General features: G+C 38.0%; 1 protein-coding gene and 1 pseudogene across 1 annotated transcript in view; both read left to right on the top strand.

Annotated features, from left to right (window-relative positions):
* The first annotated feature begins 598 nt into the window (after nucleotides 1–598).
* Nucleotides 599–672, top strand: LOC131828248 (small nucleolar RNA U3; annotated as a pseudogene).
* Nucleotides 673–23,368: 22,696 nt separating this feature from the next.
* SLC30A8 (solute carrier family 30 member 8) overlaps nucleotides 23,369–27,989 on the top strand; it is a 31,242-nt gene continuing 26,621 nt past the window's right edge. The window contains exon 1 of the mRNA XM_059168905.1: nucleotides 23,369–23,439. Coding sequence (XP_059024888.1) covers nucleotides 23,369–23,439 — 71 coding nt within the window. The remainder of the gene's footprint in view (nucleotides 23,440–27,989) is intronic.

Below are 27,989 nucleotides of genomic sequence, written 5' to 3'. Positions count from 1 at the left end.
TTTGGGTAATTACTTCTTGCCCGTGCACCTTCCCCCTGGATCCCTTTGGTTTGCATTGGTTTTTAGTAGCAGTAAGTATTCATGTTAGATTATTCTTCCATAATCAGAATTTTACTTCACTCCACAAATAGGCATCGAGCACCTACTATGTGCCAGGCAAAAGACCAACAAAGTCCTTTCTTTCCCCAAGATTCCTTTTGGACAAGGGATGCAGATGCCATCCAAACAAACAGGTGAAATAGGTTCACTTCAGTTAGCAGTTAAGTGGAAGACAGTTCAAAAGTTACGTGATTGGTGGGGGGGGGGTGGCATGAACGGGGAGCCACATTCTACAGAGCCATTCTACACATTCTACGAGCATTGAGTTAATGCTCAGTGAGGCAGTGGGAGATAAACCAAGACCTCAGTGATGAGAAAGGGCCAGATCTGAGAGGATCATTCTGGACAGAGGCATCACAGGTGCAAAGCCATTGGTGGTGCCAGATTTTTAATCCAGGAGGTGCTTGGGTGTAAGCTGATAGGAAAGAAGGATTAAGGATTTATCTGGAAGTTGCATTTGCAGAGCAAGCATATTCTTCTTGCTTATATAGTGTGTTGAAAGACTATACTTTCAGGGATCATTTCTATAGTTTGTTACTTATATAGTGTGTTGAATGTGTGCTTTAATGTGAATGGCTTGGGGAAAGTTTATAGAGATTTTACAGAGGGGAGAAGAGCTCCTTTGTTAATGGGATAAGGGACATCCTGCTCATGAGGGCTATGGCTTAGACATAATACAGGGTAGACTACGGGAAATTCCTAGTGTCCTAGACACACATCCACTCTTTTTAGTGCTCCAGAAACATATCAGAATGCAAGAGTGGAATAATCACAGGTATTACTTTCAAGTCTGCTTGATTTTCATATGAAGAATTAGAATTAGAATTATTAATTACACATTATTCCCAGCATACCTCACACACTGTTGAGTAGCCTGCCATCCAGGTCACTCTTTTTCTTCTTGCCATCATCAAAATTTCTCCTCATGTAGGTATTACAGTGAAATTGGAAAAGTCTGATGACTCAGTTTTTACCCAGTTGTCCTTAGGAAATAGTGACCTAATATGTCTATTCTCCAAGTATGTGTCTTAGAATAGGGGCAATGATTTTATCAGTAGAAAGTACTCAGATGTGGGTGAGTGAGTTCAAGCCTAAGTCAGGGATATAGGAGACCAATATTCAGTCAGGAGCCCTTCAGAAATCTTGATACTGCCACGTAGCTCTTCTCCACGCATAAAGTGTTGCCTACGATCCTGATATTTTAGAATACTGCTGTGGTTTTTAGGCTTTTGAAAATTAATGGTGTGACACTCCCAGAAATGCCTAAAACTCAGCAAATAATGAAAAGAACTTGTTGCTACCATTGTTTTTGTCCTCCTAGAAGGCCCTCTCTTGCAAAGAATTTATTTCTGTGAAGTATAAGGCTTCTTCTGAATAACAACACAAAACCAATAACAATTATAATAGTAGCCAACATAGGTGGTGGTCTCTGTGTACCAAGGTTTGTGCTGACTCATGCTGACTCAATCCTTGCAAAAACACTGTGTAGTGGGCACTGTTGCCCATCTCAATTTTAAGAACAAGAAAATGGAGGCACTTATGCTAAATTCACACACTTGTAAATGGGTAAATGATTCAGGAACTGAATATGTAACAACACCTCAATAAGAGTTTCCACCATAGAGTCACATCCCAGAGGATAGAATTTATTAATCAATAAACTCATCTGTCAGAATATGCCAACGGCTTCCACTGTTTGGGATGAGGGTGCCTTATCAAGAAAATTTATTCTTGTTAGAGAGTGCTATAAAGCTACAGAGAGGTTTTCAACTTTTAATTATTAAACAGTGAAATAGAATTTCAGATGAATCCCTCAGATGTGATTTATATTCTAATGTTTTGAATTGCTTTATGTACAGATGTCAGGAAAGATGACTCTAAATGAATTTTATAGGATTAAGGGAGGGCTCATGGTCTCAGCTCGAGAGATGAAGGCCTGAAAGAAATCTTCACTGAAGCCTGAAAATGTCAGAGGTAAAAGGCCTTTCAGACTAAGTATTTGGCTTCCAAGGTAAAACTGCAAGTTAAGGCTAACAGCAGGGTCTGTCTCATCTTTTCTCTTTTTATTATATTTGCCTTTTTCTTATGAACATGACCAAGAATTCATTGCCTAGAGGTCATCAAAATTATATAACTGCTCTTAACCTAATTTTTCAAAGACTTTCACCCTTGCAAATTTAACTCAGAAACAGTCTGGGTTATTTTTCTAGTTGATACTATACCATTTCTCTCTCTCTCTCAAAAAAAAAAAAAAAAAAAAAAAAAAAAAAGAAAGAAAGAAAGAAAAGCCTTTCAAAACAACAGTTGCTCACAAATAAAATACAAGCAACTGCCCATCTGTCATTATTAGTCTTTTAAAACGAAGAGTTGTCTTTCTAATTTCTCTTCAACTTTTGACATAAAACTCAAAACACCTTTTCACTGACAGGCTATGTGGTTATTTCAAATACTGTCTAAAAACTCTATAAAGAGATTTGATTAAAATGGAAGCACAGATGACTGATACTCTTAAAATAATTGCTGTCTTAGTGATTCAAAATGAGCCCTGCCATTTATTACACTTTTAAGTGAAATAATCTAAATTAAAATCTTCTAAGATCAATAGCTCATTTTTTTTTCTTTTCTTTTTCTTTTTTTTTTTTTTTTAAGCCACAGCACATTTTTAATGCATTACCAGACTGGATAAGTCATATTTTGAGAACCTGAAAGTCTATAGCAGCTCAAAACGAATGTAGATGTAGAGAAATATTTTACAGTGGGCCCCTTTTATTTATTTATTTTTTTGTACAAATATATTAAAAAAGACCAGCCATCCAAAGTGTAAAATTTCTCTAAACATATCTAGTTTCTTCTCTCCCTGTACCTCCTCACTTGAAAGATAGAGTTTCTTATTTATTTATTTATTTTTGTAATGTGTGAAACCACTCATCAGTCTGGTCTTTTATCACCTGAACAACAATTTGAAGACATTCACCTTTGCATTACTGTCAGGTGATAGTAAAACTTTGGTGAACATACAGAAAGAAAATCATGCAAACAATTCACTAAACGTTGACACTCACTCAGAGATGTGGTATTGGGAAAATGCAAAGGGCTCTGAGCCTCTGAGAGAGGCCTAATGTCCTTGGGGAGTCGGAATTGATAAAAATCAAATATGGCGTCCCCTTTTGTGCATCTTCCATGCCACGGAGCAAAGAAGCCCTGATTTGGAATGGACAGATCCAAGTTTTCATTACCTCTATCAGTAAGAGGGCTCTGGAATGGGTTCAAGGCAGGCTCTGCTGACAGGCTAAGAGAAACCTGGACGTGGAGCTGGTAAATGGGGGACCAGCACTGGCGGGTTGAGGTCTAATTAACCATCACAGAGTTGTGTTCTGCTCACGAAGCAATTCACAGCTTTTGCTGTTGTCTCTACCACCTGTAGTTCATCCACTTAGTGTTTGGGAGACATCTGAGAGCGACGCTGGGCGAGAGTGCTTTGGAAGCATTGCCTCTTTCTGTCTTTGTAGCTCAGACGGAGTTTGTAAAGGAGAAAGAAAAGATGATGCCTGGCTAATGCCAGGGTTCTGCTTGCTAAAGTCTCCCAATCCATTTGCCACGCCCACTTCAGTCAAAGAGGAAGCTAAGGGGAGTGTGAGAAGAACACATTCTCTTTAGAGGGACCCTACTCTCTGACCATGCATTCAGCCATCCTTCCTTCCTCTGTACAGCAACCCTCTCTGCTCCCCATTTTTGCATCACCTCCTTGGGTCACAAATGTGCTCACTGAGCCCAAATTCCATTCTGCATGGTTAATACCATGTACAGTCCCTGTCTAGAATGTTCTCGTGAAGCCTAGCATCTTGAGAGGTGATGCAAGCTGTGGTGCTGGGCAGGTGCGATATTATATTAGTATCGAATATGAAGTGCTCCTACAGTGTTGTCTCTGGTATGTGGACTTCTACAGAAATAGAAACCAGGGTATTAGAGGGCTCAATTACATCTAACACTATATTAGTGGGTGTTTATACTCCAGCTAATTACTTCCCAGTAACTAAGTTTTAGAAGCAGTAGTAAGGCTGGCTTTTGCATGGCCTGTAGACTCATTCTCCTTGGTTTATGGTTGGATCCTCCATGGGAAAGTGAGATTAAAAGACACATTTACAGCTGTGGAGTTTAGGCCCTTGCATCCTTTAATAACAGGTAACATGTCTTGAGTTTGAGGAAAGGTAGGTGGTCTTCCAAGTGCTGTTCATACTTCATCTCTTTTAATCATCACAGCGATCCGGTAATTTAGATACCGTTCTGATCATTGACCTTTTACAGATAAGAAAACTAATTAAACTACAGGCCCAGTTGCCTAGCTCCTAAGTGGCAGAACTGAGATTCAAACCCAGGTTTCTTGCTCCCAGGGTCCCCTCAATCACTGCCCTACAGCCTCTTCTCAATGTACTCCTTATAGTTTCTGACAGCTGGGCTCACTGTCTATAAGAACTCTTCATTGAGGACAGATGTTCATGGTTGGCCTCGGATGAACCCATAGTGGAGGCGGGCAATTTTAAACATTCTCATATTCTCATTTAATAAGACTCAGTATTATCTTCCACACCATATTCTAGCTCTGGGTGTCCACTGCAAACTCCTGAGATGCCTGACCCCTCACTGAAGCTCGAGTCGCCTTTCCCACAAGTGGAGGACCACAGAGCCTTGCAGTGTCCTCGGCAGCCCTGTTGATGACAATACTCTGCCTTTGTTCCACAGAGGACCCCTGTCCCCATTCGCCTTCAGGGGCTCTGACATTGAATTGGGCATCCCTCGCGACCATTAGGATGTACACTCCTTTGGAGAGTGACCTGTTAGACTCAGCGACCACTGCAGCATCAGTGCAGGGCACACTTCTTGGCATGGAGTAGGCACACACCACACACTTATTTGCTGAATGAATTAATATGAAGTTTCCCCATTTTCTGTCTCACCTTAAGGTGTGTACCTCAGGCCAGTTTCCATCTCCTCCACCTTCACTCTTGGCTTCTTAGCACTGGAAATGAAACTTCCTCTCTTGGACCTAAGTTTTAATACATGACAATTGATAGAATGTGCCGACATTTGAACCTTCCCCTTTACTCAGATGACACAGACTAAAGGTCTACTCCCCTGACCAGATGCCTTCATGTTTTAAATATGTGATCTACCTGATTTTATGCAATGCATTAACAGACATCAGAATGACACTAACGATGGCATTTACGTAAACAGGCTATCCATATTAAACTAACACAATGGAACCTTTAAATGTAACATTAATTGGAAACCTGAACTAATTCTGTTATTAGCCATTAATACCCCAAGGACATCAACATACTTCCTGAAATGCTGAAATGGAAGTTTGTGGTACTTTTTTCATGTGCAGAGTAATATGAAAATCTTGCAACGTAAGTCAGTAGTTGACTTTTGAATTTATGCTTTACTTAAAGCAATCACCTTTTTCACTGGATTCATTTTGAATGGCATTTTAAGGTATTATTTACCTAACATAAAATTCACTTGTTTTATGTGTGCACCTCAAGGAGTTTTAGTACATTTACAGTTGCGAAATTTCATCACATGCTAATTGCAGAACACATGTCATTCTTAGTGTACTTCACACACAGTAGTTGCTTATTTTGGTTTCTCAATTCATTTTCAGATGTGGTGGTACAAACCACAAAAAGACACTGAAGATAGTGTAAACTATTGATGAAGCTGAACAAAGAAACAGCACAATGTATTAGCTAGTCTAACCAATATACTGACTTGCTGTAGGGAAACCTTCCTTCTGTCATCTTTTTGTTTGCAATTGGGAAGCAAGTGCTTGGTTAGTTTCCTTTATTAGGACCTTGATTGACAATGTCCAAGCAGAGGCAAAGCTGGGGAGGGGAAATGGGTGGGCAAATTCTTCAAAAATGATCCCTTTTCAGGTTTGGCGTCTTGGCAAAGGGTAGAACCTGTTTTATGTGGTCATACCCTGACAGTAAAACCTATCTAAGGGAATGTAATCTTTTACCATAGGGAGCAAAGGGTTATGCCAGACCTTTGTGATAAGATTACTGTGTTGGACAGAAGAAGTTAGATTATGCTACAGAAACAAACAAGCCATAGGTCTCCACAGTTTACAACAACAAAGCAGCACATTTCTCCTCAGATTACAAATCTAATTACCAGAAAGCAATTTATATGACTTTCCCCCTTAACCCACTGGTAATTAGCAATATGACCACATGCCATTTCAAGAGGGCAGAGAAGTCTTCCTCCATGTCCAGAAAGAGAGGACAATTGAAAATCAATGGATGGCAGGAAAGATTGTCACGTACATAGTACTAGTTCATGAAATGAGGGGAAGAAGGTCAAGAGACCAAAGCTGTAGCATCAGAATTCCTTTTAGTGAGAGAATGCTTCTCATTTGGGAAAATATCTTGATAAATGTTTTAATGTAAGGAGAGAGGGCTACATAATGGCAACAGAAGATTATCCTTGGGTTACTCTGAAGGTGATAGGTTTAAGTATTTGCTCTGATTCTAAGAGGAAGAAGAGAAAAGAACAGAAAAAGAATGAAGTACCAGAACTCAGCAAGATGGACAGACTGAGGCAAAGTGAGTGAAAGGTGAAAAATCTTTAAACCCATTAGTACAGGGACGGAAGTATCTTTTTGGAATACTGATGCTTACGGTCCCATTACATAATTTCACATGGCTGCAGTTTAACTTCCTCCTTCTCCTCTGGCCTCCATTTTCACTAAATCCTCTATGTTCATTAGTGTGCTGGGTGCATAGATTCTTATCTTTTTTTTTTTTTTAAAGATTTTATTTATTATTTATTTGACAGAGAGAAATCACAAGTAGATGGAGAGGCAGGCAGAGAGAGAGAGAGAGAGGGAAGCAGGCTCTCCGCTGAACAGGGAGCCCGATGCGGGACTCGATCCCAGGACTCTGAGATCGTGACCTGAGCCGAAGGCAGCGGCTTAACCCATTGAGCCACCCAGGTGCCCCATAGATTCTTTTCTGTGAAAAAATGGAGGAGAGTCTTTTTTGGTTTAATATGTTGCTAAGAGAAGATAGTTTACATGGAAGGAGAACCTGGAATCAGACGCCTTCCTACTCCTTCCATTCCTTTCTATTCCTCAAGAAAACTGCCAAAATAAAGGGAAGTACTTGGATTTCCATAGGCCCTGGACTGTAGGGTTCAAGGCAAACATCTCAGAGGCCAGAAGATCCGCCCATTGGTTATATCAGCATATATCCAGGATTTTTAGCAGATCAGAAATCTGGGTGTTTTAAGAAAGTTCTTTGTTGCATTTACTGAGATTATTTAAATCTAGTCCTCAAAATTGGAAATGTAACTTTGTCTTATGGGCTTTAGGTTTTTTTTTTTTTTTTAATTTCTTTATTTTTCCATTCTCTTATACTTTCAGCATTGTTCCTTCCTCATTTCACATGAAGGGACACCAGCTCAGATTTGCTTGTGTCCAGTGTGGTTCGTGGAGGAAGCAGGAGTTTATGCCACCAATTTTCATTCCTATTCCTGGAGTCTTAGGATTCTTTAGGAATTTATTTTCGACTCAAGGAAAAAATTCACCAAATGTTGTTATGGATGGAGATATACATGAGAAACTGGTCACATTACTGGGGGGCATTGTGGAGAGTGGGGGGGGACCTCTCTCAGTGTGGCTCTTAAGGCTTAGGAAACCAACATGGGTGGGATGCGCAGAAATGCAAAAAACTTGCCAGGTGGTTGTGCCCTCTTCTCATCTCAGCTGCAATTATAAGGCTGATAAAATGGAAAAATAAATATTTGTGCAATGACTGGGAAAAGCCAATTAGTTTTGCACCAATGAGAAATAATGCAGAGCTCCTCGTGTCCTATAATAAATTGGCTTTCTCCGCATATATTTTTAAATGTATACTGTTCAAATGTACTTAGAAGCTTACATAGCACTAGAATAAAGTATATTCTGAAAGTTTAGTAGGAGAAATAAACAATAAAGTTTCTATATTTTAAGAAGGTAAAATAATTAAAATAGCATCTAGTTATGTGACATTTTAGCTAGTCAATGTCATGGTTGTCTCTTTTGCTTCCATGTGTCAGTTTGCATGATCTTCTCTCTTGCTGTCTTTCTTTCCCCTTCAAGGAAGCATAGATAAAGCTAGGACATGCCAGTTAGCAATACAATTTCAAGCTTAATACCCCTGCCAACTCCAAGTTTTTTTAAAGGACAAAAAGTCCTGTCTCTTATAGTTTTTCTTCTTATAAGTTGACTTGACAGCTAGATCTAAAATTACTTTCTGATTTTTGTTTTTATATTTGATCAGGCAGAATTGCCTATCTGATTATAGGCTGGCTTTACCTATGAAGTATTAACATGAAGATCCTTTACTTATTAAACAGTTACTACTAAGTTTATATGTGAAATGGTGCTGTGAATTGTGTAAGGCTGATGATTCACAGACCTGTACCCCTGAAACAAATAATACATTATTTAATAAAAAACTTTATATATAAAATGAATCTTACATAAACTACTGCAGTTAATCTTCACAACTACAAGAAAAATCCAATTATTCTTATTTTATAGGAAGGAAAGCAAAAGATTCAGAAAGGCTCCCCACTAGCAAGTAGAGTGATACCCAATTCTCCATGACTTCATGGTTTACCCTAAATCACTATGAAATATTTCTCACCAGTATTTTCCATCTGTCCATCCATCCATTCATTCCTTCATTCATTGATTTAAAAAATGTATATTTTTAACCCATGGCATACCACGCACTTTCTACCCAGAACTGAGGACAGAACAGTGTGAAACAGCAAAACTCATTCCCACCAAGAACTTACATCTCATAGGAGTGGATGAGACCAGAAACAAAGCCAAACTGTGGAAAGAACCAAGATGCCCTTCAACGGACGAATGGATAAGGAAGATGTGGTCCACATAACTATGGAGTATTATGCCTCCATCAGAAAGGATGAATACCCAACTTTTGTAGCAACATGGACGGGACTGGAAGAGATTATGCTGAGTGAAATAAGTCAAGCAGAGAGAGTCAATTATCATATGGTTTCACTTATTTGTGGAGCATAACAAATAGCATGGAGGACATGGGGAGTTAGAGAGGAGAAGGGAGTTGGGGGAAATTGGAAGGGGAGGTGAACCATGAGAGACTATGGACTCTGAAAAACAATCTGAGGGGTTTGAAGTGGCGGGGGTGGGAGGTTGGGGTACCAGGTGGTGGGTATTATAGAGGGCACGGATTGCATGGAGCACTGGGTGTGGTGAAAAAATAATGAATACTGTTTTTCTGAAAATAAATAAATAAATTTAATTAAAAAAAAAAAGAAACCCTTGGTTAACAAAAAAAAAAAAAAAAAAAAAAAAAAGAAAAGATAACTGGTTCAGTGGAAACTGTCTACCATTGATTATACACATGCTGCTCTCTGGAAGAGAGGCCGCCGGACCTGCCCTCTGGATTTTTGTTGATTACATTAAGGCCACTATGACATGCTTAGGTGTTCAGTTTAGATAAACAACTCTAAAGTCTGTTTATCATCTGTACCACATGTATTTTTGAAACCTAGAAGAAAGTCTCATGTGGAGGTTCTTAGGGACAAGGATGGGCAAGTCACACTTCTAAGTAGTCTTTTCACATTACTTAATGTCTTAGTTAAATCACTTTTTTAGGGGGAGCCTTCCCATTTCCTCTCATCTACTGAATAATAAGTTGCTGTTTGTAAACATTATGCTGAAGACGAGGAACTGAAATTCTCTGTAAAAGAGATGTGCGGTGTAGAGCGAGGAGGATAATTTTGCCCTTAGGGTGTTGGAAGAGATATTATTTCTCGGGCACTGTCATTACTTTCACAATTAGACGAAGCCAGAAAAGATTCACCTTCCTGTGACATTTCCCTGAAAGACGGGAAAATATTTGGATTCATGTGACAAAGTGAATGTTTCATTTTAAGTTGTCTAACTGTTCAGAACAATGTTAAAAAGCTTCAGTGTCTGTAATTTCAGGCCCTGGAGAGTGAGATTTTCTCTTTTAAGGCCGCGAGAAACTGTAAGATAATATATAATGTGTAATGTTGTTTTTGATTGACGGAGCCAGATCTAGGAACCCAAGGGTCTAAGGCAGGAGTTTCTAATTTCTAGTGTTGGCATTTGAAGGTAACTGGGCTGGTGATAGTCACTTTTATCCTTGCTCTTTGCTCAGGTTTTGTGAATGAATGTTATGTTCTTTAAGTATAAATATGTTGGCAGTACTGTGACATGTTTGCTAGCTTGTGATTACTATGATATGTCACCCAGTGCCAAATGGATTGCTTTTTCAAAGGCAGTTCTCCTTTAGATTATAAATTCCCAGACAGCAGGAATTATGTCTGTTTAAATCACTGGAGCTTAGCATAAACTTATAGCTTAGCTATCAGAAGTGGGAATTTTATCAAGGCTTGGGAGGAAGAGGAGGATGGGTTGATGCACCAATTGTTGGGTTGGACAATGGAACTGAGTTCTCTCTTACGGCTTCTTGCTTTCTTCTTCTCTTCTTTCCCAGTGAAAGCAACTTCTGTGAATTTTAGCCTGTTCAATTTTCTAGTAAACAAGTCAGAAGGAGGGTGTGGAAGTGTAGTGCTACAGAGTCATGGGGGAGTTATGGACCAGCCGCCACAACTATCAGATCTTCTTGCTCCAGTAGGTAGAGGACAGGCCTGGGAGTCTCCCAGCAAAGGCAAAAGGAAAGGAAATAGCTTCATTATTGATGCTTACTTTAACATTCACTCAACAGCAGCCTCATAAAAACTGGACAAACTTGGCTTAAGAAAGTGTGTGTGTGTAAATTTTAGGGCAGGACGTTGTAATGGTAGATGCATATCATTATACACTTATCCAAACCATGGACTGTACAGAGCCAAGAGGGAAGCCTAACGTAAACCAGGCACTCTGGATGATGACGATGATCATGATGGATCCATGTAGGTGGGCCAGTTGTAACATATACCATCCGGTGCAGGATGTTAGTGACCGAGGAGGTTGTGCATGGGAGGGGACATGGGGTATGTGAGAAATCTCTGTACCTTCCACTTAATTTTTCTGTAAACCTAAACTACTGTAGAAAACACAGTTTATTAATAGTTAAAAATAACATGGAAGTAATTAACTGTTGACAGGCCCATAAGATAGTCCTAAAATATGCATTGAATTGAACTGTACAAGAAAAAAAAGTGTGTGTGTGTGTGTGTGTGTGTGTGTGTGTATCCATTAACACACAAAGAAGTCCATGAAGATATTCAGGATATTCTGAAAACTGATTTATTTCCTGGATCTTAGCCTAGGATCTTTGGTGGAAGACACATCGCCTATTGTCTATCTTTTTGAATTTTCAACATGTTTGTGTATATATCTTACTTTTTAAACTAAAAATACATTTGCAATTTTATTTATGTGGTATTTATCTCATGCTACATTTTATCTCTTTTATCTACAAATGCCTTCTCAAATTTTAAAGCATTTAACAATATTAAATACTTGGAAATAGTTTTGTCACTTTTGAAGGATGACGGGGATTATTTTTACTCACAAGTCTTCTGAGGTGGCTCAGTACTGTCATTCAAAATTTTCTGGTTAGGAAATTGGGGCAGAAAGATGCAAACTTATCTACTGATTGACATGCTGAAAATCAGCAAAAGGAACAGACTTAGACCTTATAGCCCCCAAATTTACTAACTTGGTGCTTTCAGCACGATAGCATAGTCAATTTGGCAGTAGTTTCAGTTAAAATGGGTGGTTGGGCTGGATTCAGGTGTCCAATATGATAGTTCTGAGGAGAAATATCCTCAGAAAAGAATTTAATATGTGGAAGTATACCATATTGTCTAATAAGCTATTGGGTAGAAATTAAATAATCACATCTACCCGATAAAGACTTCGAATTAGTAGCTGATGATCACAGAGGGTAGAGTGGAATGTTCAAAGGCCTATAATCTGGTCAGTCAACAGTGGAAAGGATGTATACAAACAGACAATGAATCCAATGTGTTCCTCTTAGGATTAATCAGCATACTTCTCTTCAGTTAGGGGGTTGGTCTTTATTAATAAGTTAAGGTAGAAATGGCTGTGTTGTATACAGCAGATTAAAGAGAACAATTCTTCATTTGCTGACAGCAACATCCATAATAATGATGATTCTAAGAAGTAATGAAGAATTAGTATTCATTGGGACATTACATTAATCATAGAATCGATTTCTCCTTCTGTTTCCTTCAGGAGAAAATGGCCAAGGGGCATCTGACATTACTTATTCACCAGCTTTCTTGGAAACTAACTTGTGACTAGGAAATGCAAGTTATGCCAAATCCCACTCTAACCAACTTCTATCAAACACTGTTCATACTGCTTTGTCATATTGATTTTTGTGGCATAAATAATATTTAAAATATGAGGACATTGTCACTGTGCCTTGGATATTATTTTTGTGGCAGTTTAATCCGGGCATTTATAATGTTTAAAATGAAATTTTTATCTGTGAATGATGAATTATCACAATTCTGTGGAAGACTGAGAGAAAAATCTTAGTTTTAAATTCTGAAGGGTAAGGGGGAATGTTACCCTAGGTATTTAAAGCTTTAAGTAATCCCTTACAAAATGTAATACTCTCAATAATACATTACATATTTGTCCATGACAACTAAATACGTATTTTTGTTCTCTTTTGGAGTTAACTGCCTCTGAAGGAAATGCAAGCTCCCATGCTCTGCCCCTGACCAATGCCTGAGTGACTGAGTAGGGAATTTAGGATTGCAACAGGTAACATGATGCCTCACTCATGGGTGCTGGATGCAAATTCCAAGAACGCATTCCCTGATGGTGGCGGAGAGACTCATACAGTTGGATTGGCAACATTTTATTTTTATTTTAAAGATTTTATTTATTTATTTGACAGACACAGAGATCACAAGCAGGCAGAGAGGCAGGCAAAGAGAGAGCAGGAAGCAGACTCCCCACTGAGCAGAGAGCCCGACGGGGGACTCCATCCTCAGACCCTGAGATCATGACCTGAGCCAAGGCAGCAGCTTAACCCACTGAGTCACCCAGGTGCCCGGATTGGCGATATTTTAAAATGTAGGCTCACCAGATGGAAATCTGTTAATACCCAAAGAAGAGATGAATTAGCTAGCAGTGCCTTGTGGTTGTGCTTCCAAGCAGAAAACCCACCTGACGTCCCATGATGCATTTTGGGTTTGATGTGAAAGCAATGGCTCCGTCTTTCAGGGGAAAGCTTCCTGGAGGCTTTTGTCTTGTCTTCTGGATGCTCTCCTGAGAGGCAGTCTTGTCAGCCTCGAGTCAAATAAATCCAGACTTGGAGATTCAGAGGAGAAGATGAGCTATGTCTTTGCTCTCTTGGCATTCATCTGGGGACTTGCTGTGAAAATCGTTCTCTGAAGACGAAAGGCCCCGCAAGGCCTTCACTAAAGTAAACTGTACTCATAAAAATTAAATGGTAGCATTCCAGATAATGACAAGGGGCTCTCTCTAATTCAGGAATTCAATGTTCTAGTTTTCAGTGATGCTTTTTGCATATTTAGATCAAGGAGCTGGAACACTAGAAATTATGTTTTTGTCTACCTTTTTTTTTTTCCTTCAAAAGGCTCAAATAGGGAAGTAATTTTCCAGATAGACCAATATGAGTGTTTGTCAGCCACAATAAAAATGCTCAGATAATAATATCAAGCATCCAACAAATGTCCAAAACAGTAACAAAAGAAATAAAGTTCTGGTGATTCGACAAAGCAAACCAAAGGGATTGTTGTCTTAAAGCCAAAACCAGAATAAAACCCAGTTTGATTGAAGTTTTCTGTGTGAACTGAGAGACAGACTGATGTTCTAATGTGGAGTGTCAGAGACAAATACTCATTAGCCACCCTGAGAACAAAACGCAGATGGGTAAGGGGTAATCATGAAGTCTCCTAAAATCCTTCAGCACAATTTAACCTCCTAGACATGAGAGCAGCGGGCTGGATGGGCAGACACACCCTCTAGGGGACAGTTTGTGTCTCCACTAAGTGCCAGAAGCAATCAGCAAGGGAAAGAAAAACTAATTGGATGAAATGGACCAGCTGAAAAGACAGAAAGTGACCCTTCTGGAAACGAAGGTCATAGCCAGCCATGCTCCAGGATCCTCCTCTCAATGCAGAGCTCTTAAGGACCCACATCCTCAAGATCCTGCAAGCTCCCCACCTTGGGGCAGCCTCCCCTGGTAGCCTTGAGTACTGTCCTTCGTGTCCCTTCCATGGGATTAGAGCTGTTAGTCTCAGTCTTCCTATCGGCAGAACAGTTTGTTATAGTGAATTGTAGATCTGTAATCATTTTAGGGAAGAGACTGTTGGGGATCATTAATTCCATCAGGGGTTGGCACAGAGCCTATCTAAATGAATTCACATCCACACACCCACACACCCACACACACACACTTCCCTGAGACTGTGCCTTTTATCTTCTGTTCCCTCAGGCTTAGCGAGATGCCTGGCACATAGTAGTCACTTGATACCTTCTAAATAAAATCAAACTATGAATCGTGCTAAAGCTCTAATTTGATTTATTTATTTAAAATTTATTTTTATCTCCTGCAAAAGGCAAATGATGTGTTTTTTCCCTCTGCTAGCCCCAAAAGAATGTAATAATCTTCTGCCTCACAGAAGTTTGAAATTATAATCTTTTTGCTCAAGTATTTCAATTACATTTTTTTTTCTTTCTGGGTATTTTTTTTTTTTTCTGGTTAACTTTCTGTCATCCAATGATGATAACTTCAAGGTGACTGAATAAGGATATTTACCTTTTTTGCCATTAACATGCCAAATTATCTTTAATTCATCTGCAATCTAACTACACAGCTAATTCCTTGACCACCTTAAATGGTATCTCTAGATGGTACATGTAGGCCAAAATGATTGCTAAAGTCATTGTTTTTTCATTGTCATTTTTCAAAAGAAATTACATTTTTTGGTAGTTTCCAAGAAACCAGGTGGTAACAATTTGAAGGAATATTTAAGGGTCCTTTCTTTTTAAAAAGTTTAAAAATTCATTTAAACTAAAAAATAAACATAATTTATCCATTTTTCTCACCTTTGGTTACCCCCTATTTGTCCTCTATCAACTTAGATTTTTGTATATTTATAAACTTATAAATATACAAAAATCTAAGTTGATAGAGTTGATATTTTATATTCCACATGAGATGAACATATTGTATTTGTCTTTCTCTGTTTGACTTATTTCACTCAGCATAATGTTGTTACAAATGGCAAGATTCCCTTCTTTCTTATGGCTAAATAATATTTCATTGTATACACATACCACAATTTCTTTATCCATTCACTCATTGATGGACACTTGTGTTGTTTTCATATCTTGGCTAGTGTAAGCAATGCTACATAGAATATGGAGGTGCATATATCTTTTTGAATTAATATTCCTGTTTTCTTTGCATAAATATCCAAAAGCGGAATTGCTGGATCTTCTCGTAGTTCTATTTTAAATTTCTTGAGGAACCTCCATACTTTTTCTCATGGTGGCTGCACCAGTTTGCGCCCGTAGAGTCCCCTTTACTCTACGTTCTTGCCAACACTTGATATTTTTAGTCTTTTTGATAATAGCCATCTTAATAGGTGTGAGGTGATACTTCACTGTGCCTTTGATTTGCATTTTCCTTATGATTAATGATGTAGAACATCTTTTCACATTCCTGTTGGCCATCTCTATGTCTTCTATGGAAAAATGCCATTCAGATCTTCTGCCCATTTTTTAATGATTATTACTGTGTTGTTGTTGTTTGCTATTGAGTTGCATGATTTCTTTATTCCCTAATCAGGTACATGATTTGCAAATATCTTCTCCCATTCAGTAGGTTGCTGTATCATTTTGTTGATGGTTTCTTTTGCTGTGCAGTAGGTTTTAAGTTTGTTGTAGTCTCACTTGTTTATTTTTCTTTTGTTACTTTTTGGGTTTTGGTGTCAGATTCAAAAAATTGCCTCCAAGTACTATGTCAAGGAGCTTACTGGCTCTGTGTTTTTCTAGGAGTTCTTTTGTGCAAGTTTGTAATCTATTTTGAGTTAATTTTGTATATTGTGTCAGATAGTGGTCCAGTTTCATTCTTTTGCACGTGGCTGTCTGTTTTTCTTGGCACCATTTATTGAAGACACTGTCCTTCTCCACTGTATATTCTTGGGTCCTTTGTTGTAAATTAATTGACCATGTATGTGTGGGTTTAATTCTGGACTCTCTATTCTGTTCTATTCATCTATATGTCTGTTTTTACGCCAATACCACAGTTTTTTTTTTTTTTTTTTTTTTTATTTTTTATTTTTTATAAACATATATTTTTTATATACATATATTTTTATCCCCAGGTCTGTGAAGATACCTAGGAATAAACCTAACCAAAGAGACACAGAATCTATACTCAGAAAACTATAAAGTACTCATGAAAGAAATTGAGGAAGACACAAAGAAATGGAAAAATGTTCCATGCTCCTGGATTGGAAGAATAAATATTGTGAAAATGTCTCTGCTACCTAAAGCAATCTACACATTTAATGCAATACCACAGTTTTAATTACTACAGATTTATAATGCAGTTTGAAATCTGTATTAGATAGAATCTAATCTCTATTAGATAAATGTGATGCCTCCAGCTTTGTTTTTCTTCTTTTTTTAAGATTTTATTTATTTATTTGACAGAGAGATCACAAGTAGGCAGAGCAGCAGGCAGAGAGAGAGGGGGAAGGAGGCTTCCCACCAAGCAGAGTTCGATGTGGGACTCAATCCCAGGACCCTGAGATCATGGCCTGAGCCGAAGGCAAAAGCTTAACCCACTGAGACACCCAGGTGCCCCTTTGTTCTTCTTTCTTAAGATCGCTTTGGCTACCTGGGCTCTTTTGTGGTTCCATACAAATTTTAGGATTTTTTTCCCATTTCTGTGAAAAATGCCATTGGAATTTTGAGAGGGATTGTGTTGAATAAATCGCAGTGGGTAGTATGGACATTACAGCAATATTCTTGCAATCCATAAGCACCGAATATTTTTTCATTTGTTTCTTCTTCAATTTCTTTGATTAATGTTCTATAGTTTTCAATATACTGGTCTTCCACCTCCTTGGTTAAATTTACCTCTAGGTATTTTGTTCTTGTTGATGTGATTGTAAATGGGGTATTTTAAAAGTTTATTTTTCTGATAGTTCATTTTTGATATATAGAAATATAGGAGATTTTTGTGTAGTGATTCTGTATTCTACAACTTTACTGGATTTGTTTATTGGTTCCAAGAGGATTTTTTTTTTTTTAAGATTACTTATTTATTTGAGAGAGAGTGGACAGAAGGAGAGTGAGAGGGAGAAGCAGACTCCTCACTGAGCAGGGAGCCCAAGGCAGGGCTTGATCTCAGGACCCTAAGATCATGACCTGAGCTGAAGGCAGATGCTTAACTGACTGAGCCACCCAGACGTACCAGTTTTAATAGTTTTTTGATGGAGTCTTGAGGATTTTCTGTATATAATATAATATCCTCTGTAAATAGTGAAAGTTTTACTTCTTTTACAATTTAAATGCCTTTTGTTTGTTTCCTTGCCTGATTGCTTTGGGGAGGACTTCCAATACTATGCTGAATTAATGTGGCAATGTGAGCATTCTTGTCTTGCTAATCTTAGAGGAATTGCTTTCAGCTTTTCACCACTAATGGGGTTAATATATATGGTCTTTATTATGTTGAGATACAGTCTCTCTATGTCCACGTGTTTGAGAGATTTTAATCATAAACAGATGTTGTATTCTGTCAAATGCTTTTTCTGAATCTGTTGAAATAATCATGATTTTTCTTTTCTTATTCTTTCTTATATCTTTCTTATTCTAATGCCATAAGTCATGGCTTAGGTCCTTAGAATCCTCTCTTGCTTGTTAAAGTAAACGAAATAAAAAAGAGAAACACAGGGGCGCTGGATGACTCAGTGCATTAAGCCTCTTCCTTCAGCTCAGGTCATGATCTTAGGGTCCTGCGATTGAGCCCCACATCAGGCTCTCTGCTCAACGGGGAGCCTGCTTCCCCCCTCTCTCTGCCTGCCTCTCTGCCTACTTGTGATCTATCTCTCGCTCTCTCTGTCACATGAATAAATCAAATCTTAAAAAGAAAGAGAGAGAGAGAGAAACATAAATAGTTGTGAGAATGTGAAGCCAGCAGATAACTACTTCAGAATTTGCAAGATGAAGTCAACCAAATCTACCCTGGAGAGTGCATTTAGGGGTTAATTAAGTTTGCAGAGTGCTTGTAAAAGGAATTGTGGGGCAAGGAGGCTCATCAATAAGACATATACTTCATAAACATCTTAACCACCTAGTCCCAATATTCTCCCCTACCCAAAACTGCTAGTTTATTTTTGTATTATTTATTTGCATCAATCAAGCTTGATAAAAATATTTCCTTTGTTTTAGCATCAATATTTTATCAAGTTTTTTTCAAAAAATACCAATTACATTTGCACTGAAACATTTCTATAGCTCAATCTTTTAAAAAATAAAAAGTGGCAAAAGAAAGAGTTATATAGTCCAATTTATCAAGGAGAAAATAAAACTCAGATGGCTCATTCCATTCTCACATAAAGTATGAAATATCAGGAAATGGTTTGTGTTCTATACATGTTTACATTAGATTAAAATGAAATTTCCACAACGTTCTTTAAAATACAATCCAATTAAATTTTCAGTGTCTTTATTTTCACATTCCTGGATGCAACTTGTGAAAAACTCACACTGTAGTAATAACCATAAAATCACCTTGCTAAGGAAATGCCACTGAGCTTAGAAATAATACCTGTATAGTCTGTGTGGGAATACAGAAGTCCAGAATCTTAAGCAGGTGATTACACTGATTGAGTTCTTATTTCCTTCCTTGTTTTGTCCTCCTTATGTAGGACACATTCTGAATTGCACTTGACTGTTAAGCAGGTAGAACGAGGCAGGCACACATTCATTTCAGAAATCACAAATCACACATTATTTGAACACATTGGGCCAAGAGAGCTTGAGGGATTGACTTGAAGTCAGAGTGGCTGGTACGTTCAAGTCCCCCAGTCTTCTTTATAATAACTTCTACTTCCTTGGTGGATTCTTCCACTCATGGGTAATTCTTAGCCTCATGCTAAGACTGGGGTCAATTTCTCTGAGACAGTCAGGACATTTTACTTAGCATGGCTGAATCCATAGCAACTCACTTCTACACAACACTGAATATATGCCAGATGCTAGGCTAAGAGCTTTTATACACATTATCTCTTTTACTCTTCACAAGCACTCTGTAGACAGGGACTCCATTAATCTACCATTTTACAGATGAGAAACTGAAAACCACAGAAGCCAGGCGATTTGTTCAAGGTCACACATGTAAGGAAATGGTCAACCTGGAAATTGATATTAAGTGTATCTGATTTGAAAGCCCATGCACTAAGTCACTTTACTATACTGCCTCTCCACACAAATAAGAAAAAGCAAAACAGAATGAAAACCCACATGATGATTTTAAAACAAGCTCACTTTCCTGTCTCTTTTTAAAAGATAGCTACATGCAAACAACAGCAATATGAAGTGTTTCTGAAGTATGAGTTTAAATTTTGGGAATGCAAATCTTGAGAATTCAGTACTTGAGTGTCTAGGGAGGATCACGGTGGTTTTCTGTAAACACACCCTTTCTGCGAGTGAAATACCAAAATGATGTGTGAGACACCTGTGTAAATTATTTTTGCACAAGTATTAGTTACTGTTTGTAAAATCCTATAAAGAAATTGTTGCCAACGACAGCTAGGGCTGGGGAGCTGAACCAGTTTTTTGGTCATGTCAGGGATGTTCTTGTGGCTGACAGGATATTTATTCCCAGAAGTAACTGTTATAAATTGCATTTTGCCCCTTCAGTTGCTACAAGCTTGTGATGGTGAGTGGGCGGAGAGGACAACCTGTAATTCAGGATGGTTTAGAAGCTGGTTGCCTTGGAAACTGGAAAAAAAAAAAACCAGCATAATGCCCACCAAAGCTGACTGTCAAAAAGAGAAAGGATTTTCTTTTCTTTGATCCATGTTGCTTTCTGAGTACATATTTTGTGAATTTTTAAAAAAAAATTTTCCAATTTATTTATTTTCAGAAAAACAGTATTCATTATTTTTGCACCACACCCAGTGCTCCATGCAATCCGTGCACTCTATAATACCCACCACCTGGTACCCCAACCTCCCACCTCCCCTTCAAACCGCTCAGATTGTTTTTCAGAGTCCATAGTCTCTCGTGATTCACCTCCCCTTCCAATTTACCCCAACTCCCTTCTCCTCTCGAACACCCCTTGTCCTCCATGCTATTTGTTATGCTCCACAAATAAGTGAAACCATATGATAATTGACTCTCTCTGCTTGACTTATTTCACTCAGCATAATCTCTTCCAGTCCCATCCATGTTGCTGCAAAAGTTGGGTATTCATCCTTTCTGATGAATTTTGCCAGTCTGATTAGGGCCATTGGTCCTTAGTGGGTGGCACGTGCCAGAGCAGGGCAAAGGTTAGTCAGAGAGGATGGGAAATTCTTCATAAACATTGTCCCGACAGAATACTGAGGGGAAGGGGCTGATGGTGTAGTTAGAATGAGTTTGTAAGATGACAAATTTACCAACAGGTGAACCTTTCACACAATGTGACATGCAGGCAATTCTTAATCATAATTTATCTACATTTAAATTTGTAGCAGGAAAACTTACTTTTTTTAAACACAAAAGTTTTATTTGCTGTAATGTTTGCTACTCTTATACCACTTACACCAGAAGTTTTGGTTTATACTAGAGCAGTTATTTTCAAGGGCAGCACTTGGAAATTTCCACAAATTTGGTGAAAGTAATTTCTTAATACTTTAAAAATATGCCTATTAAATTTTTTATTTTTAAATGGCTCACACATGCACACATACACATTTTATAGGTTTGTGTATGTGTGTGAATATATATTTAAGTAAATCATAGGAAATGGCTGATTTTAGACTGCATTAGGTCTACCAAATGGCAATTTTATATATTTCAATTTATAAATAAAGAACAGAGATCACAGAACACATGTTTTTTTCCTCCTTTGTTGGGGTCCCCATCCCTCTCGTCTCTTCTTCACCTTACCCTTTTCTGTATCAGTCCTCCTCTACACTTCCCGTATATCCTCACTCCCTTCTTGCCCCATAGGTAATTCACATTGACAACCTAGTATGTACCTCTGTGCTCACAGAATCGTGAACAGACCTAAATATGTCTGTGCATCTATATATGTGTCAGTGCCAAAACTTATGATGCAGAATCTCAAACTTACAGATTCTTTCTTTTCCTGTTGATAGCTATCGCTATACATTCTCTTTCCTGCATCTGAATATCGCTTATCTTCTTTCCTCTGCACTTCCATCTAATGGAGTTCAGCCCAATTCACTTTCTGGCATTCACTCACTTGAATTCCATTTCTCTCCTATGTTCTAGAAACAACTCACAAATGATTCAAGCTGCAAAGCGTTGCAGCGTGTTGCACAGATGGGTTAGTAATTCTTTTCTGGTTTCCTACTTTGTACCCACAGAATAACCTATTATTTTGTAAAGTTAAGAGTAAGGATATATGAGAAGGAAATGCTTTGGATTATTCTAGAAATGCCAGACCCAGAATTTCTGCTGCAAGAAAAAAATGGCCTCCCAGAGCCATTTCTCTGGTTTCCATCTGTCCCAACCAAGCTAATGATTGGTTAGACAATGGGGTCATACAGAAAGACCTTAGAATTTATCTTATGGCTGAGACTATTCGAAACCTTAAACACGAGGTACAGCTTCACTGCAGATGTGATAGGACACCTGAGGCTCTCACCATCGGGCAGAGGCGACCTCTCCTCTCACTGCTGCTGGAATTGCCATCGAATCCCATTTTCTTTTTCAGAGACAGTATTTATCCCACTAAGCCATCGTGGCAGACTCTTGCTCAGAACGATGTGCAGATTCCCAAGATGCTGGGCAAGTGGGCTATTCCTGGACTCCACTACTCTGTCTGAGTTTCCCACTAGGAAGTGAGTGTTGACAGAAGGAGAAGAAAGAGGACTCAGCGGTCAGAGATTTATGGCCTTCTCTCCAGTCTGCCCTTGTGCATCTGTACAGGTCCTGGATGCTCTTTGGCCTCCTCACAAATGCCTACCACAAAGGGTTGCTACCGTCAGGTTAGAGTCCCTTATCTTATTTGGAAAGGAAAATGCTTAATAATGAAATATAATGTGAATTCCTACAAGTTTGCGGGTTGAAGGTCCTTCGGGATTAAATCAGAAGATGCTGTTTCTGAGTTGTGATTTGTTTGCCTGATAGGGTTTCCTTGGGTGAGTCTTTTATCCTCAACAAAGGATACCCTAGCCAGGGAGAAGACAGATCATTCCAGTTCTTGTAGGTATGACTGAGGGCTGTAATTTATTTAGAAGCTGAGTCTGCCCTTTTTCTGCCTGTCAGAAGGGCTTCAAAGCTGCCACACCAGGAACTGTTTCAGATTACAGACCGTAGCAACTAATGACCCATGTCCTCCCTTCAGTAGTGAAAACCGAAAATGGTCCTAGGAGAGGAGAAGTAAATCCTGACAGCTGCTTAGAGGTCATCTTAGAACTAAATCTCAGGAGAAATGTCTTTAGGTTGAGAGAGAGGTTACCCCCAAAACACGGAAAGGAAAAGAAAGGGAAAAACACGAGACTAGCGCCCAGAAGGGTGTCTACAGCTCACCCAGGTGTGTTTTGAAGACCAAATCTCTACCTCAGCAATTAGCAGGAAGCCCCGGAGCTCCTCTGCCTCTCAGCAAACAGTGGAATCAGATAGCATCGGAAGCACACTTGCGCGCATATACACACAGACACACAGACAGACACGCAGACACACTGACACACACACACAGAAACACACACACACACAGGCTTCACCTGATCCTTCCTGCAGGTCTCTGTAGGAAAGGAGTTTCTGTGGGTGAGAGAACGGGACCCGATGATGGTCCAAGAAGGCTGTAATTTTGGCACACCTACCAAGAACATTGATGTAGGAGGCTCGTTACTCTAAAGCCCAGAAGCCTTTTTATTTTTTTCTTTAGAAAGTATGTGAATGATTGTAAGGCTGCTTTGCTTCCCAAACTGGGCAGTGAGGTAAAAACAGCAGAAGCCACAACCACCACAAACAACAGCAGAAGCTCTCCTTCTGACCACCATGGAGTTTCTGGAAAGAACTTACCTTGTGAATGACAGAGCCACTAAGATGTATGCCTTCACCCTAGACAGGTAACTGATATCTGTTTCTGCTTCATGACTTTCTGTGTCTTGAGTATTCAATCAATCCTTAGATCCTATTGCTTCAAAATCAGAAACTTTTGCTATGCAACTCAGGAGCATTTTGCAATATCGGATAAGCTGTTCACTGACCTGTATGATCCATATCCTGAAAAATGTAGGATTTGATTCCTTAAATATTATTAAGTACACAAAGGATACATTTTATTAATATATTTTTCATCTGTAGTTTATCTTTCAGAAAGCAGGCATGCATGATCTAATCTGCTTGCCTTTCTTTTCCTCAATTCTTCCCATTTTTAAAGTTCTAAGTAAATTTTACTAAATTATATTTAGAAAAAAAGTAAGGCTTTTCAACTATGTGACAGAATTGGGGTTGCGTTGATTTTTAAACCAATTGCTGTCTTCTTAATCATGAAATGCCATAATCAGATGTATACAACCATAATGAATATAGCTGGGTTTAATGTCCTACGTAGTTCTGGTTCTCCACAGTACAACATGCACAGTACCACATTCATTCATCTTCCTCTTAATGAACTACTATTAATTAAACACACCCAATACGTAACAGGAGGAAAACACGTCTACTCTCAGATCTTTGTCCTCTTGAAACTTTGAGCCTAACATGGAATGCATATAGAAAAGAGGCAATTGCAAAATACCATAGAAGTGTCATTCTGGAGGTGTGTAATGAGAAGATCTCAAAGGAACTTAGGCGTTAGCTAGACTTTAGGGGTCAGAGAAAGCATTTCAGAAGTGATAGAGTAAGAACTGAAAAATGAAAGCGAGTTAGAGGAAAGTTAGGAAAACTCCTCATAGAAAATACAGTTAGGGTACATTTTCCAGTCTGAGATAATTTGCCTGGTAAAAACAGACACATTTAAGAATAAGAGTTATGTGTGTTTGGGGAATTCAATCTGAATGAGGAGCAAAGAGAGACATGCTTAGTACAGATGAATGAACGGAAATCTAAAATGATTTCATGGTTAGGAGCAGAGCTTAGGAGAATACATACCCATTAGTAGTATGTGTAATGTTTGTGTTTGTTTCGTGGAACTAAATTCATATTCTGAAGAGGAGCAACATTGTGTTTGATAGCATCAAATGTTTGAACAACTGCAAAGGGACTTTTTTTTATAGGATCTTTATAATTTTGTTTTAAAAATGTATGATACACAGACCTGTATCCCTGGGGCAAATAATACATTATATGTTAATAAAAATAATTAATAAAAATACATGATAGAATCTAGCATATCTATTATCTCACATTATAAGAACTATTTTCTATTAGATGTAATTTATTAAGACCACAAATAACAAAATCTCATGTTAGGTGAGGCACAAATTTTAGACAACAAATTGTTTTTACTATAGGCACTGTTAATAGAGCATCTCTACATTATCAAAATAACACTATTTCCCTTCTCATTAAAATAGACCATTAATGCTCTGTTACACAAATAAGGCCAACCATTTATTATAGTTACAGGGTCTCTTTCCCTTCCTAAATGGGTATGATTTTCAGGATATGTTGATGAGAGAAACTATCAAACACATCTTTATTTTCTTTTCATATAGAAAGAGTTATACCTGGGAGAGATGATTTATGCCAATCCCTCCCTTATTTTACCAGTTAGGAACCTGAATGCCAAAGAGAAGAAGTGTCTTTCTTAAGGTCAGATGTCTAATTATGACAGAGCTGGGATCTGAACCCATGCCTTCTGTTTGTGAATTTAGTGTCAGCTTATTCCTCTTCCACCTCTCCTTCCCATACATTTTCACCTTGTGGTCTCCTGAATCCCTAATCTATTTCTGAGGACACATGGACCTTGATTTCTTATTTGCTTCCTTTTACCATCTTCCCCAACCACCTTTCTCATATATTTTATTCTATCTCTATTTCCCAGACAACTTTGTCCTCTGATACTCCTCTTTTCTCCTTCCTTCTCTTTTCTACTTATAATCAGGTTTCAATTTAAATTGTCAACAGCTATTGAGAAACTTAACCTGAAGGAATTTTTATTCTCTAATTCTACAAAAGAAGTGTTTCATTTATCTACTGCTGGGCTACCAACTAGTCTCAGAATGTAATAGCTTCAACAGCAATCATTTTATTATTTATAATTCTTGGGTCAGTGAGGTTTGTTCACGGGGCTGTATTCTGCTGGTGTCTGGGATGTGGAAAAAGTTCCAAGATGGCTTTACTCACATGTGTAGGAGCTTTATAATGGCTTTTGGTTAGTCTTCATTCTCCTTCCCATGACCTCAAACTTTTCCCCCTTAAAGGAACCTGCTACGTCCCTCCCTCCCAAATTCAAATTTTGAAGCCTGAACTCCATGTGACTATGCTGGAGACAGGACCTTTAAAAGCCTGGTAAAGGTTAAATGAAGTCATTTGAATGGAGCCCTGGTATGGTAGAACTGGTGTCTTCATAAGAGGAAAAGATACCAGAGATCTCTCTCCATCAGGTGAGGATATAGCAAAGTAGCCATTTACAGACCAGGAAGAGAGCTTTTGCCAGAAACTGAATTTTCCAGCACCTTAATCATGGAGTTTGAGTCTCCAAAACCATGAGAAAATAACTTTCTGTTGTTTAAGCTATCCGGTCTGTGATATTTTGTTATAGCAACTTGAGCAGCTTTCACTGGATCAGATTGTGGAGTAATTTATGCCTTACGGCATTGTTGAAGACAGTCATCAATAACTGATTAAGTAGGTCAACAGTTGGATGTGATACCTATTTAGGCAGAGCAGCCAGCAGCTTAACAGTGAGACCACGGGAAGAGACAGTCAAAGCAAACATAATTAAAATGATCAGCATCCTTGGGCTGGGTGGAGGAGATAAAGATGACTCTGTGTATGCCAAGGCTGCACCCTCTTGGGAAGAATAACAGACATTCCTCATGTAGGGGACATCAGAGGAAAGAGAGTCCACTTAATTAGACAAATAAGCAATATTAAGCAAATAATAGAGCAAACAAGTAAACATCAGCAGCAATGGATCTTTAGGAATCAGAATACAGAATTGTTACTGTGTATTATCTAAAACATCCAATTTCAGGTTAAATATTATAAGACCTGGAAAGAAACAGCGAAAAATAACCCAAACACAGTAAAAAGAGCAGGTAATAGAAACTACCTTTAAAAGAGCCCAGATGTTGGACTTAGCATTCAGAGATTTCAGAGTAGTCATTATAAATATGATTGAAGAATTAAATGAAATCATTTTTAAAAAATTAAAGAGAGATTTGATGGCAGTGTCTCATCAAAAAATGTCAATAAAGAGAAAGAAATTATATAAAAAAAGAGCCAAATGGAAATTCTGAGGTTCAAAGTACATTAAGTAGAATAAAAAATTTGCTAAAGGGGCTCACCAGTAGATATGAACTGACAGAATAATCAGTGAACTTGAAGATAGATCAACAGATATGCAGCATAAGAACACAGAGAAGAAAACAAGGAGGAAAAAGTAACAAAACCTCAAGGAAATGTGGCACATCATCAAATGCCCTAACACACATGTAATGGGAAGACCAGAAGGAGAGGAGAAAAAGGAGGAGAGAAATATGCAATACATTTTGAGAATATTCAAAGAAATAATGGTTAGAATTTTCCAAAATTTGGTGACAGTATTAATTTACACATCCACAATGGTTAACAGACTCTAAGAAGAATCAAAGAAAACAGATCTACACTCTGACATATTATAGTGAAAATACTGAAAGCAAAACACACAGAAAAAATCTTGAAAGCATCAAGAGAGAAAAAAAATTCATCATATTCAAAAGCACCTCCGTAAGATCAACATCTGACTTCTAGCAGAAACAAAGTACCTGGAAGGCAGGGGAATGACATATTCAAAGGGCTAAAAGAAAAAAAGAAATGCCAACCAATCAGTTTATATCCAGCAAATCTATCTTCTAAAATAAAGGTGAAATGAAGACATTTCCCAGATGAGCGAAAACTGAGAATTTTTTTTTGCTAGCATACTCACTAGGGAAAAATTTCAGACTGAAAATAAATGACAACAGGCATTAACTTGAATCAACACACAAAAGCCAAATAGCATCAGTAAAGGTAATTATGAAAGACAGAATATTTACTCTTTCTTCTCTTAATTGATTTAAAGGTAAGTTGCATACATAACATATATATAATATTAGATGAAATGTTGAAAATAGAGAAAGATACAAACTACCAAACAAACTCAAGAGAAAATAGAAAATACAAGATCTATAACAAATAAATAACTAAACAAAAACTTAGTAATAAGGAAACTCCATGCAAAGAAAATTCTAAACCCAGATGTCTTCACTGGTGGTCTTTACCAAATACATAAAGTAGAATTAATTACCAATTCTTCACAAATTCTTCCAAAAAAGAAAACAGAATGAACATTCTCCAACTTATTCTATATTTCAATATTTCATTTATAGCAAAATAAAAAGATACCGCAAGAAAATAAAACTATACATCAATACACCTTATAAATAAACATAAATTCAAAAATCCCTCTACCCAACACTAACAAACT

Source organism: Mustela lutreola, chromosome 3 (assembly GCF_030435805.1).
Source record: "Mustela lutreola isolate mMusLut2 chromosome 3, mMusLut2.pri, whole genome shotgun sequence".
NCBI lineage: Eukaryota > Metazoa > Chordata > Mammalia > Carnivora > Mustelidae > Mustela > Mustela lutreola.
This window is presented reverse-complemented; position numbering and strand designations above follow the sequence as displayed.